This window comes from Cavia porcellus, unplaced genomic scaffold, assembly GCF_034190915.1.
Source record: "Cavia porcellus strain 051 isolate PalLab524CR breed Dunkin Hartley unplaced genomic scaffold, mCavPor4.1 scaffold_22, whole genome shotgun sequence".
NCBI lineage: Eukaryota > Metazoa > Chordata > Mammalia > Rodentia > Caviidae > Cavia > Cavia porcellus.
The window spans coordinates 28,926,977-28,940,167 of NW_026947505.1; the positions used below are offsets into that span (position 1 = coordinate 28,926,977).

Below are 13,191 nucleotides of genomic sequence, written 5' to 3' on the forward strand. Positions count from 1 at the left end.
TCTATTTCCTCACCCCTCTCCTTTCTTCCCCTTCCTATTTGAGTATTTTCTTCCTACTTCCCAATATCTATCTTCCATTTTTGCTATTTATTTATTCTTCGGATTTCTCACACAAGAGGAATAATGTAGTATTTAAACACCTGTGTAAAGGTTCTTTCACTTAAAAGTATGGTTCAAGTTCATATATTTACCTGTAAATGTCTTAAGTTTATCATGCTTTACGGCAGAGTAGTATTCCACTGTATATAAAAATCGTATTTTCTTTATTCACTTATCTTTTGCTGGGCTGTTACCAACTTATTATAAATTGTGTCTCTATGAACATGGGTGCAGATATATCACTGTGCTATGATGTGTTTAACTCTTTCAAGAAGATGCCAAAAAGGGGAATAGTTGGGTCAAATGGAAACTCTAGTTTTAGTTTTCTGAGGAATCCTCATACTAATTTCTATAGTGCTTCTGCCAGTTTACACCCCCACAAACAACGTAGAATGGTTCCTATTTTCTGACATCCTTTCCAGCATTTATTATTGGTTGCTTTCTTGATAATAGCCATTCTTTCTGGATTGAGGTAAAATCTCAGTGTTGTTTAAATTTGCATTTCACAAATGATCAGTGATGCTGAGCATTCTTTCATACATTTATTTGCTATTTCTAATTCCTTACCTGAGAAATGTGTATTTCAGATGCCCATTTTTGAAGTGGGATATTAAATTTGGGGTCTGATTTTTTTCAAATTCTTTATATATTCTAGGTAGTAGTCCTTTGTCTGAAGAATAGTTTGAAAAATGTTCACCCAATCTGTGGGTTGTTTTTTCACTCTTCAGTGGTTTCTTTTGCTGTGCAAAAAGTTTTTTAATAAGAAGAGATCCCAGTTGTTGGTTCCATGTAATATTTCCTTTATAGTTGGTGTTTTGGTCATAAAGTTTTGCCTATACTTATGTCTTCAAGAGCTTGACCTATTTTCCAGAAGATTATGTGTTTCTGTTTTAGTGTTGGAGATCACAAATTCACAACGGTTAATTTTTCATCCTTCCCTAAGGGATAGAATGGAGGTTTGGGATTATCAGTACCATCCAGTTGAGATTCCCCATTAACTCTTCCAGCTACTACGACTAAAACTAAATCTAAAGAACACTCCAGGGCAAAGTCCTTCTTAGTATAAGATCATCTCTGCCCTTTTGAGTGATCTCAAAATTATACTTGCGCATTGAATCACAGGCCTCTGAGTTTTCTGCCAAGTTTGAATTTTTCACTATCTCTGTCTATCACTGTCTACATCCAATAAACAGTGACTGTCGTGAGGGTGGCTTCCTTGGCCCTTCTGGAGACACTGACTTCCCAGTCACTCACCATCTATTACTAAATTTGTCTCTGTTTCTTATTTTATCCTCTCACCATACATTTAACACAGACAACTAGGGCTCTTTGCTGGGTCCCAGTATTTTAGTATTTAGATCTTTGAAAAGAATGCATACTGGTGTTTATAGCAACACAATTTGTAATAGCTAAATCTTGGAAGTAGTGCGGATGTCCATTAATAGATGAATGGATAATGAAAACATGGTTTTTACATGCAATAGAGTACTACTCTGCCATAAAGAAAGATAAATTTGAGACATTTCTAGGTAAATGAATACACCTTGAGGCTATCCTCACAAGTGAAATAAATAGGACACGTGTGTTTAAAAATCAGATTATTTTTATTATATGAGGAATGGAAAGGGTAAATAAACAGCAAAATGAAGAATAGATATTGGGAAATGCTGAAATGGAGCTGGGTGTGGTAGTGCAAGTTGATAATCTCAGCACTTAAGAGGTTAAAGAAGGAGGAAGATACTGTGAGGTCGAGGTCAGCCTGGGCTACCTCATGAGTTCAGATCCAGCATGGTCTATATAGTGAGTTCAAGACCAGCCTGAACTTCTCAGTGAAGCCCTATCTCAGAAAAAGAAAAAAGGAAAAAAAAAGAAAGAAAGAAAGAAAGAAAGAAAGAAAGAAAGAAAGAAAGTCAAACGTGAAGGGGAACAAGGGAGAGGATCACAGGGAAAGGGGAGGAAAGGAAAGGGAAAAGAAAAAAGAATGGAAAAAAAATGAAAACAAGACTTTTGTAAACAAATAGGGAAAGAAGGGTTGAAAGGAATGGGGGGTGGATGGGGAAAAAAGAAGACTCAAAAAATGTTCTGTATAGATACAAGTTCCTTATGATGAGTGTGATTATTATGTAAGTCAAAAAGTACCAATAAAATTAATTAAATAAAAAGAAAAGTTTCATCCAATAAAAATTAAACCTTTGATCCATTTTGATTTTAGTTCAGTGCATGGTGAGAGATATGAGCCTGGATTTAATCTCCAGCATGGGGAAAGCCAATTTTTCCAACAGGATTTATTAAAGAAACTATCTTTCTTCCACTGAAGGTGTTTGGTATCTTTGTCAAAGATAAGATAACTGGGAATGCTTGGAGATGTTTCTGTATCTTTTATTCTGTTTCATTGATCCTTAGGTTTTTTTTTTTTTTTTTTTCAGACTATGCTGTTTTTATCACAGCAGCTTTATAGTATAATTTTGAGTCAGGAATTGTGATGTTCCTGCTTTGTCTTTGTTGCTCAGAACTGTCTTTCCTACTCCAGGTCTCTTATTATTCCATATGAATTTTAGGGTTGTTTTCTCTAGTTCTGAGATGAATGCTCTTAATATTTTGATTACGATTGCATTAAATCTGTATAAAGTAGAAGAATTGGCCAAAAGTTTTTGTAGATAAAAATGTTTTATTTGAACACAGTCAGGCTCATTCATTTACAATTATCCTATGATTTCCTTCCTTACAAAGGCAGAGCTGACTAGAAATAAAAGCTTGCATGACCTACATAGTAAAGCCTATGTTTACTATCTGGTCTTTCACAGAAAAAGTATGCCAACTATTGTGTTTAGAATCAACTTATTGTCTTTTATGATCAACCTGGAATTGAGCCAGAGTCCACTGCACAAGCTTAGCTAGTACATAAATCAGCAAGCAGTATAATAATGTTGCATTGAATGTTGCATAATTTTCATAATTTGAATTTTATGAAATGCAGGGCTGAAGGTATAGCTCAGTGATAGAATACTTGTTTAGAACATGCAACATTTCATGTATATAATCTCTTCTGATTTTCCCAATAACCCTAGAAAGTAAACAAGCTAATATTACTGTTTCATGAAGAAACAGATTTGAAGACATTACATAATATACCAGGTTAAATGGAGCTTAGATTTGATGCCTTTAATCTTTTAACACTGAAGTAATTCCTTTATGTCTGGAAATGCTTACCTTGTTAATACAAGGAGCAAGGTAGTGGTAGCAGTTGACATTTGGCATGGTACATGCACTGACTTGGAGCAAGCTGTTGGAAGATCACTTGAAATTAACTACACTTTGTAATATGTTGTACCTTCTAAATGCTGTATTTTTATGACAATATGCTGATAATCAAAATAATATAAAATTTTCTCTAATGGTTTTTCAAAACTCAAAATAAACATGAACCTAATTAAGAATAAGTTAAAAATACAACTTTAATTATTTGAAATCTTAGAACCTGCAAAATGAGTCAGCTAACTGTTGTCTCTTATATTGACTAAACAAACAACCAAACCTCAAAGCTCCTGGAGTAACAGAGAAAAATGCCGGTACAATTATGAATTTGTGAACTTGGGAAGATACTGAAACACGGATAGAGTACTATGTAAATGGGTTGAATCATGTTAAGCTAAACATTTCAGTGAACCTATGTGAACCTAGAGATGGCTATTACCATTTGTTTTCTCCATCATCCAAAATTTGATCTATAATAAGCATGAACAATAATGACATATTTGCATGAAATTTTATAGATTATGAAACGTGGGGCTTAGAGCGTAGCTCTAAATGAATAAACAGCTAATGAGGAATTTCTAGGTACCACTCTCATAGCAGAGTAAACATTGATACAATATATTGTGTGATTCCAACTATATAACCCTCCATGAAAGCCAAATCTATGTAGGTAGCAAATGATCTGTGACTGCCAAGTGTTCACATGCAGAGGAGGGGCCTAAACACAGGACCTATGACTCTTAGGGCAGTGAAACTGCTCTGTGTGGTGCTATATTGGTGGACTGGTGGACTCATTTCATTTAACGTTTGTCAATACCCATAGAATGTACAACACCAGGAGTGAACTCCAATTTGAACCAAGGACTTTGGGTGCTAATGATGTGTCCACCTAGGTTCACTGACTGTAATAAATGTGTCACTCTGCAAAGGGACATTCATAATGGAGGCGGCTGTGCATGTGTGAGGGGAGGGGTGAATGGAAAATCTCTACCTTCAGAAGATCAATATTGCTGGGAACCTGAAACCACTCTAAACCGTAAGGTCTGTTTTTTTTTTTTTTTTTTTTTTAATTAGCAAAAAGGGCTAACAATAGCTACATCTCTGTATCTTCCTCAGGAGCTTTATAAATGTGTATTAAAATGTTTTGGGGAGCAAAGAGAAAGGCTTAGAATCCTTCCACTAGAATGGGTTCAGAGCAAAAATGAACTTACTTCACATCCGGATTGGACTTCCCATGAGCATGACTCCTTTTCTGGAGGGAGCATCCCTCTTTGGAAAGCATGGTCACCCAGGCATGACTGACATAAGGTATGCTCAAAATCAGACTCCCCTGGAGGGATGTGCACCCCCGAGGGGCCGGTGTACTTCAGGCTGGGACTCTGATGCTTGTCCACACTGACCATTGGGCTCTTGATCCATCTTCGTACCTGCAGAGTATCAAAGAAAGGAAAAAATTTTACATTTGACTTCCTTTGATGTTCAGTGAGGCTCTGGTGGAAAACCTCATGGAATGGATACACATGAAAGGATAATTTAGTCTTAAAACCTCCCAAGCTTTCACAAACTCCAAATTAGTGAATGCCGATCCGTCCCTGGCCGGCAGTGTGTGTGAGGGTACTGGTTTTATCTCTGCTTTCTCCTCATTTGTAAGATTGGGGTAGCATTTCCTCCCAGGTTGTAAAATTTACAATGTTTTCTCTCGTTTCATGTCTTTGCAGTGCTGAGGATGGAATTTGGGACTTTGTATATGGTAGACAAACACATTACCGCTGAGTTATATCCACAGCCTTGTGAGGTTGTCAAAGGTTAAGTGCTTTGTCTGGCACAGGGCTGGTGTTCAACAGGCGGTGGCTCTTTTACTTACAATTAAGCAGACAGAATGATAGTTCACGCATTTCTAAGGTAGGTTGCTAGCTATGCTGACTACAAAAAACACTAGCCCCATTGCTCAGTATCTATTAGTTTCTAAGCAAATTAATATGTTAAATTAATATTGCAAAAACTAGTTTATAGGGCCGGAGGTTTAGCTCAGCAGCATAAGCAGGCAGTCGTGAGTTCGATCCCCGGTAAAAGACAAAAAAAAAAAAAAAAACTAGTTTATAAAAGAAATTCTCTGGTTAAGAATCATCTCACCAGGTGTGGTGCACACCTGTAATTTCAGCACTGGAGTATTCCTACTAAGGCACATGTACACACACACACACACACACACACACACACACACAAATATGACTATCCTAATATTATAGGAAATGATAGTTTTAGCATTTTAAATAGCATAATACTTTTTTTCAGCATTGAAGACTGAACCCAAGGCCTTCTCACCAAGCTGCGTCCTCAGCATTTGTTAATTTTTTTTAGGTTGAATCAATGTTTATATAGCCAGGGTGGGCTGGAACTCATGAACTTTCCACCTCCTGCCCCAGACTCCTCAGTTTGAAATTACAGGTAAGTTTCACCATTCCTAGCTGCAAAGCACTTTTTAAAATATTTAACATGTATCATTCATTAAATCTTCAGAACAGACTTTCGAAATACATACTGTTACTAGTATCATTTTAGAGATGGGGAAACAGAGGCACAGAGGAATGAAGCCAGTTTCCCTAGGGTACAAAGAAGAGGTAGGGTAGGACACATGTGCCTTGAATCTAGAGCTTATACACCTGCAATTTCTGAGATGGCACCCAGACTGGCACCCAAAGCTTGGAATTCACAATGTCACTTGCATTCTTTAATTGACTCCTGCAGAGGCAGAGGTACAGCTCAGGGGTCAGCCCTTGATTTAGCACGTGCAAGAGCCTGGATTTAACCCTCAGTATGCCCTAAAAGAGAAGACTCTTACGGATTCTTTTATATTTATCAACTAGCAAAGTCAGCATGTAGCAAAATAAGATCACAGTGTTGAATTTTAGTGAGCAATGCTATAATTAGTTAAAATATGTACCAAGCACAGACTACAATTGTAATAGTGTAAGAAAGCTAACACTATTTGTCCTATCACTTGATAGAGTATTATGAAATCACCAAACACAACTATTATGAAGACTGGGATGATGTGGAAAATTTAAAACAATATCTGAAGAAAGATACAGAAATGTTTAATTGCTATAATTATAAAGGTTAAAAAATATATACTATTTATAGGTAAAGCAAGAGAGGTGAAATTGGTAATATTGTATTTATTATTACACTCACGAATATTCTATTTTTCTTCCTTTTATAACATAGTCTTAGTTTTTTAAGAATAATTGTATTTAAAGTTTATAAAAATCTTCAGCAATTAAAATCATCTTTCTTTGCTTGCACGTCTTTTAATTACTTTATTTACATGCACTTTTGTCAATAGGCATTTAAGAAGTCTGTTTGAGTTTGAGTTTAGTGCCCTAAGGTTAGCATTCGAGGTTTCCATCGGCACTTGTTAGCCATAGATCCTCATAAGTGTATCAGGAGGTGTATTTGAGAGCGTGCACTTGAGGGACTGGAGCTCCTGCTCAGTGGTAGAGCCTTCGCATAGGCTGCATGAGGCCCTGCACATGATTACCAGCACGGCTGAAAGAAAAGAATAAAAGTGTGTTTGATTAATGTACATTCATTCATGGAAGTTGAAGTGATACTGAAACTTTGGTGCCACTACAGAATCTCTTGTTCGGATGTTAGTCCTAATGTGTTTCTGATCAATCTAGAAAGTATTCAATTTCATTAGGGATGGAAAATATTTTTGATTATTTTTGTTCAGAGAGTTTTGAGCTTGAGGTTGATAATCATTCCTGCTTCATTTCCAAACCTGAATTTAAAGTTAATCTTTTAATTATGGCTTTCTTTCAGTATCTTTTTTGCCAAGGAGATTTAGCTTTCAGGTTATTATGGACTTTAACAGATCTATTTTCAAATATATTTGCAAGTTTATGGCCTGACTGATTAAGATTGTAGGTATCTTGAAATGCAAATATCCCCTGGTCACCCCCCATCCCCTAAATTTGCCCTATGGAGCTTGAATTATGGTTAGGGGTATATGTTTATTTATTACAGGATGCATTATTTACTAAATAAGTAAGTAAAGTCAGTATGGAAAATGGAGAGCAAAGCAGAAGTGGATGATTAGGGTGGTGGAGGTAGAAAGAAGGGCTTCAGAGGCCTCTTCTCAGGAAGTCCTGATAGAGGAGTGCAGAGCCAGGGCTAACAGAACTCCAAGTGAAGAGGCTCATGGCCAAACCTGGATTTCAAGAGGAAGATCCAAGCTGCAAATATAATTTGAAATTTAAAGCAAGTATCTATATCTCACTGAAATCTTCCAGGAAAGAAAATAAAACAAAACAGTGATTTCTGTAATTCTGTTTGGGAAGCATGTGCCTAGGTGTTAACTGTGTATTTCTGGGGATTTAATTATTAGAATTTATCCTATGCATTTAACTGAAGTTTAGAGAAATATAGGACTTACTCAAAGGTTCTAAAGAAACTTTTGTGCCTTACACAGTGTGTATTTTGTGTCTTATTTCATTTCACTGTGATGTGTAGCAATGGTTATTTCATTATTAAGGCCCATGACTTCAGATTTGTCTCACAAATAAACTCCTACTGATCCTTGGACATAGAAATAGGATCATCATGCCAGGGATATAGCTCGGTGGCATACTGCCTGCCTGGCAAGCACAAGGTCATGAGTTTGATCTGTGATACAAAAAGAAAAAAAAAGAAAAGAAAAAAGAAAGAAAGGAAGAAAGAGGTACAGAAGAGTACAAGGAAGGCAAATGGAGAAATATCCATTTCTTCAGAAGAATCAAACAGGGTGTTATAAAAATGGGTATCGTAGTACATTTTCTAACAGGACTGTTGCTGTTTTTATTTTTTGCATGGTTTGTCTTGAATATTTCTTCTCCCTTAGCTAAATTCTCAATTTGTCCCTTCCCTGTTACTCCCTGGAACTTCTCACTAGCTGGAGGGCTCACAAGTGATTCTTTTTGTTTGTTTGTTTGTGCGCTTGTTTTTGGTACCTGCTCACAAGTGATTTTTATAGTGCCCATTAAGGACAGGGTTTATGCTGCTTATATGAGCCCAGAGAGTGGCTGGAACTTGAGTAGACACAAAGGCCGCCCCTCTGGCCTTGGGATCAGGCGAAACTGCTGAGAGAGGAACCCTCTGTCTGGCTCGTTAGATAATTCAAGCTCCAACAGGCCCATTGTGCTTCTGGAAACCTGGAGTGGCTTTGAGGGTGGGGGTGACTGTGAGTGGCTAGGGAACCCCTCAGAGACCAGCACTAGAGGCCCCAGGGGAGCTGAGAGGCCGCCCTGGCTCTGTTGCCACCTGGGCCACATGGTCTGATCCGAGCTGTGAACCTGTTTGTGAAGAGCTTTGTAAACAAGCACAGACTGGAGCAAGACATCCTCCTCATCGCGAACAAATCTGGAATCCCCTCTCAGGGCTTACGGGAGCCTATTTCCCAGGTGAACCAGACCTCTACCTCCAAAGACTTTTAGGTGAAAAATTAAGGGCCAGCTTTTACCCCTCAGACATTCAAACAACAGTGTGTACCTAAACTATTAATCCAAATTCTTTCTAAATCCAGTTTGCTTTGGTTTTATTAATTTAGTTAAAAAAAAGTGCTATCCAAAAGCAATAATCCCTCAGACTAGAAGATTGCCAGATGTGATTAAGGAGATTGGCCAGCTTCTAGGGATTTTCCACTTGTGGGTTTTTTTTATCCTATTATGTAATAGCAAACAGATATGACTCTTCATTTAAAATGGTTTAGCTTATAATGCTATCAATGGATACAGAAAAAACGATAGAGCACCAGGCACTTAAATGTGAATCTGATGGCTGGACCTGCTGTTTTTGTTTTCTGATATAAAAAAGCTGTCTACTTTTCAAAAGCCTAGGGAACTTGAAGTGGAATGCAACTTATGCAGTTTTCGAAAAGATGTCTTCTTATTATATGAGATCACCTTTATTTTCAATTGAGATGTAGGCAACCCAGCTTTCTAGTGAAAAATCCTTGGCAGTTTGGTTGATTATAAAAGGTACCCCTCATACCTACTCCTTTTCCAAAGGAGTCCTGGGAGCCTCTAATTATGACAAATGTGATTCAGTAGAAGGCTTATGGCAGCAAAGTCAAGTCATCTCACTGGTGCTTGGAGTGGCTGCATAGCACATCTCCTAAAATATGAAAATACTGGAAGATAAGGTCACTAACAGTAACATATGATGTCTTCTTACACATAGTCATTATATGGTTTTCTTTTCTGTGGACATGTGCAGTGTTTATTGCTTGTATAAAACCACAGGAATTCTCTGCTAACTGGTTCTGTTACGTTGTCCTTGAATATTTCCAACTGGACTTGTAAGGGTAAGAATAGCTTTTCTTGTTATGTCTTGTAGTACTGTGGATTGAACACAGGACCTTCACCTAGAGCTATGTCCCCATCTCACCTATTTTTTTAAATTTGAAATAGAGTCTCCCTAAGTTGTCCAGATAGGACCTGACCTTGTGATCCTCCTGTCTCAGCTTCCAAAATTACTGGAATTACAGGCGTGGGCCATCACACCAAGCTTGTTTTTTCAATTTAAAAACAGCTCCCCAGAAGATAGCCTATGATTTTACAACTAAAATCACCAGTAAAAATAGGAATTGTTTGGTTATTTTTGGGAGTAACTCTACTTATTTTTGGATGTCAACATGGTTTTCTAAGAAGCTCTACCATACTCTGGTTTCTCTTCAGATCGCATAAATCTTTTGTCTTTTACTAAGAAGCTCTACCAAAGTAAAGACATATGTTCTATGGAGCCTTTTTCCTTACAGAAATACCTGTCCAGGAACAGGCACGTTAAGAGGACTCAGCGGCCTTTGGAATTTCCCATCGCTACCTGCCGTTGCCCTTGGGGTTTCCTAGTCCTTCCCTTTCATTGTTCACTCGGGTACTTGCTCCACTTCTGGATTCTCGGTTTAACCTTGAACATGTTCCTCTGGGCCTAGCCTGGGGCACGGGTCCCAGGGAAGCCCACTGGCAAGAGGAAGGAAAGAAGGAACATATCGCTCTGCACAGGAAGTGCTCTTGTTTCACCCCTCTTAGGGGTGCCTATCTTCTCCCCTCCACCAGCATCCTCACCCTTCCAAACCCTGAACTTCCTGCTCAGGAACTAGAAATCCTCCTTCTTCTCTTCACGGAGAATCTCCTCACATTCACCCTGCATGTGCCACATAGTCAAAGCGTGAGAAATCACTCACATAGCTTTTTCTTTTGGAATGGCAGTAGTTTGTCTCCTTCCTGTCTTTAAACTGTAAGACAGATCTTTTCTGGATTTAGAACATTTAAAAGACAAACAAACAAAGTAGTAGGAAAGAATTATTCCAGGTATTAATTCTGAGATAGAATGTTGGGTTATTTTCTTTTTGAATTGGAAGAAAAGACTCAAAACAGAGAAACTGGACTAATCCCTGGGAGAAGGCCTGGCACCCTGTCCATAAGTAATCCCCCAAGCTTTGGAAGCTTCCTCTCCTGCCTCCTCCAAACAATCCTTTTTCCAGTATTTTTAACTTCCTCTCTCTTTCTCTAGGCTACCATCTCTTAGCATATTAAACACACTGTTCTTGCACCATCTCAAAAAGCTAGCATGCTAACTAAAAACAGCCCCTTTACACCCACAAACTCTGCCTTGTTCCAGCACCCCCTTTCCCCACCACCCCAACTCTTTTTCTTCTTCGCCAAACCTCATGAAAAAACAATCTCTGTTTTCTAACCTCACATTTTCTTCTCAACCCATTGCAATGTATTTATTAAAAAGCATTTATAGGTTGCTTGATATTTGCTGGGAGTAAAGTGAAGGACATGACAATTAGAGTCTCACTCCAAGTGTAACCTGCATAGAAAAATAGAACCTTAGAGCTTAAGTTTTTGTTGTTGTTTTTCTCTATCAGAAAGTGACTTCTACAAACTTTCTCAAACCCAAAGCATAAACCATCACCCCTGTCTCTCTCAGCCTAAATGAAGTAGCAGAACTTACAGATTCTGATACCAGGAGATCTCAGCCTAGTTTCCTTTGCACAGTCAAGAGATGGAGAGGGCACAGGGGCCAGGAAGGGATGAAACAAGCACGGGCCTGTTGTGTGTGTCACCGTGTTCCTGGCCCCACTGCTCTTGCTATGAAAGACCCACATAGACCTGCACATGGTGAGATGGTGAGTTGGGTGTTGAGGCCCCTTCATCTCCTTGGTGCTAGTTTTGAGCAAATCCTTTTTCTTTTTTATGAAACTCAGTGGTCTCCTTGGGTTTGTCATTGGTGAGGAAATAAATGTGAGCACGAAGACCTCAATGACTGGTGACACTGAAACTAGTGTTCATGAAGAGGCCAGTAAACTTCATTGCTCACCTCCCTCCGTCCCCACCTCCCTGGTGTATGCAGATGCTTTCCAGATTACGGATGGGGTTGTGTCTTGATAAACCCACGGGCAACTGCCAACTAGGTAAGCTCAAGATGCCTTTCATATCCCAAACCCATTGGACATCAGGGCTAGCAACAGTCACCTGCAGAGTGTTGGTCGCTTCCCCTGATGATCCTGTGTCCGACTGGAGCTTTAGCAGCCCAGTATTATGAAAGAGGATCTCATTATAGTTCGCTCAGGAAAACATTAAAATTTAGATTTCCAAGTATAGTCTCTAATGAATGCACATCAATTTTGTACCAGGGTAAAGTTGAAAAATCCTAAAGTGAGCCATCTTAAATAGGGACCATCTGGATTCTGCAGCATTTACAGATTCCTACCTGCCTGGTACTATGTGGTGGTGATACAAACAATATCAGATTGACTTTTGAGGGAAGAAGCCTACATTTCAAAGTGGTCCTTGGTCCAGGAGCCTGTGGACACTAACAGTATAAGAAATGCATTATGGAGAAATTAGCTAACAGCATTAGCTCTGGAACAATTCTGCTGCGTTAAAAAGTCCAGAATCACCAGACAGCAAAACTATCAGCCTACTTACAACTAAGTTTCTGCATTTGTAAGACATGATGCGAGGAAGCCTAATCCTTTGCAATGATGAACATGCAGGCTCCATTCCATGAGAATTTTATGCAAATTGTGATGGGAGAAAAGATACACTGAGTTTAGTCCAGTAGAGAGAAATTAGGAAAGGCTTCCCTGGAGGAAGTGATGGTTAAACTGAGCCTGCAGGTTAAATTAAAGAGAAGTCGGCAAGGAAAATGGGAAAGGCATTTTGAGCAGGAGAATGCAAAGACAAAATACAGAGGCAGAAATCTGCATTGGATGTTTACAAAATCAATCCAAAACAAGAGAGGCAAAATCAATCAATTCTCTCTGTGTAAAGCTTGAATCTCGGGACAATGAGGGGGCCATGGAAGTGACTTGAGCAGGATAGTGGGGTTGTCAGTGTCAAGGGTGGGATGAAAAGAATGTAAGTAGCTGAGTTAGGAATTGGTTAGAAAAGAAATGGGAGGGATTGAACAAGAGCAGCAGCCTTGGGACTGCAAAGGGGGCCGAGTCATCAATCTGTCTGCGTCTTTTTCCCATCCAGGAATCACTACTGTGCTGTCTTTCCTCTGGGTTTCCAGAGCCATCTCCTAACCCACCTTGCCGTTTTGATCTTTTCCCTCATGCAATGACAGTGTCTTTCCAAAAGCAAGAGTGGATTTTGTTGCTGCCTGTGCTGTTGCTGGTACTGTTTGGTCAGGAGTAATTCACCGTAAGAAAGCACCACATAGATAGATAGTTAAGGTAAACGTAACTGAAGTTACTTGTGCCCCAAAACAACTATCTATTTTACATGAAATGCATTGTCATTTTCTATGTCAGTCTATTCTCCTAAAATATTGGATACAGTCCGC

The 13,191-nt window shown here is 38.8% G+C and overlaps 1 protein-coding gene and 1 long non-coding RNA gene across 2 annotated transcripts in view; one reads left to right on the forward strand and one right to left on the reverse strand.

The window, feature by feature from the left end:
• The window catches only part of Sgk1 (serum/glucocorticoid regulated kinase 1), a 115,280-nt gene that overhangs the window by 71,076 nt on the left and 31,013 nt on the right, over nt 1-13,191 (reverse strand). Inside the window, exon 2 of the mRNA XM_003468448.5 lies at nt 4,566-4,781. Coding sequence (XP_003468496.1) covers nt 4,566-4,781 — 216 coding nt within the window. The remainder of the gene's footprint in view (nt 1-4,565; nt 4,782-13,191) is intronic.
• The window catches only part of LOC134472084 (uncharacterized), a 99,382-nt gene that overhangs the window by 65,376 nt on the left and 20,815 nt on the right, over nt 1-13,191 (forward strand). The window lies entirely within an intron of this gene.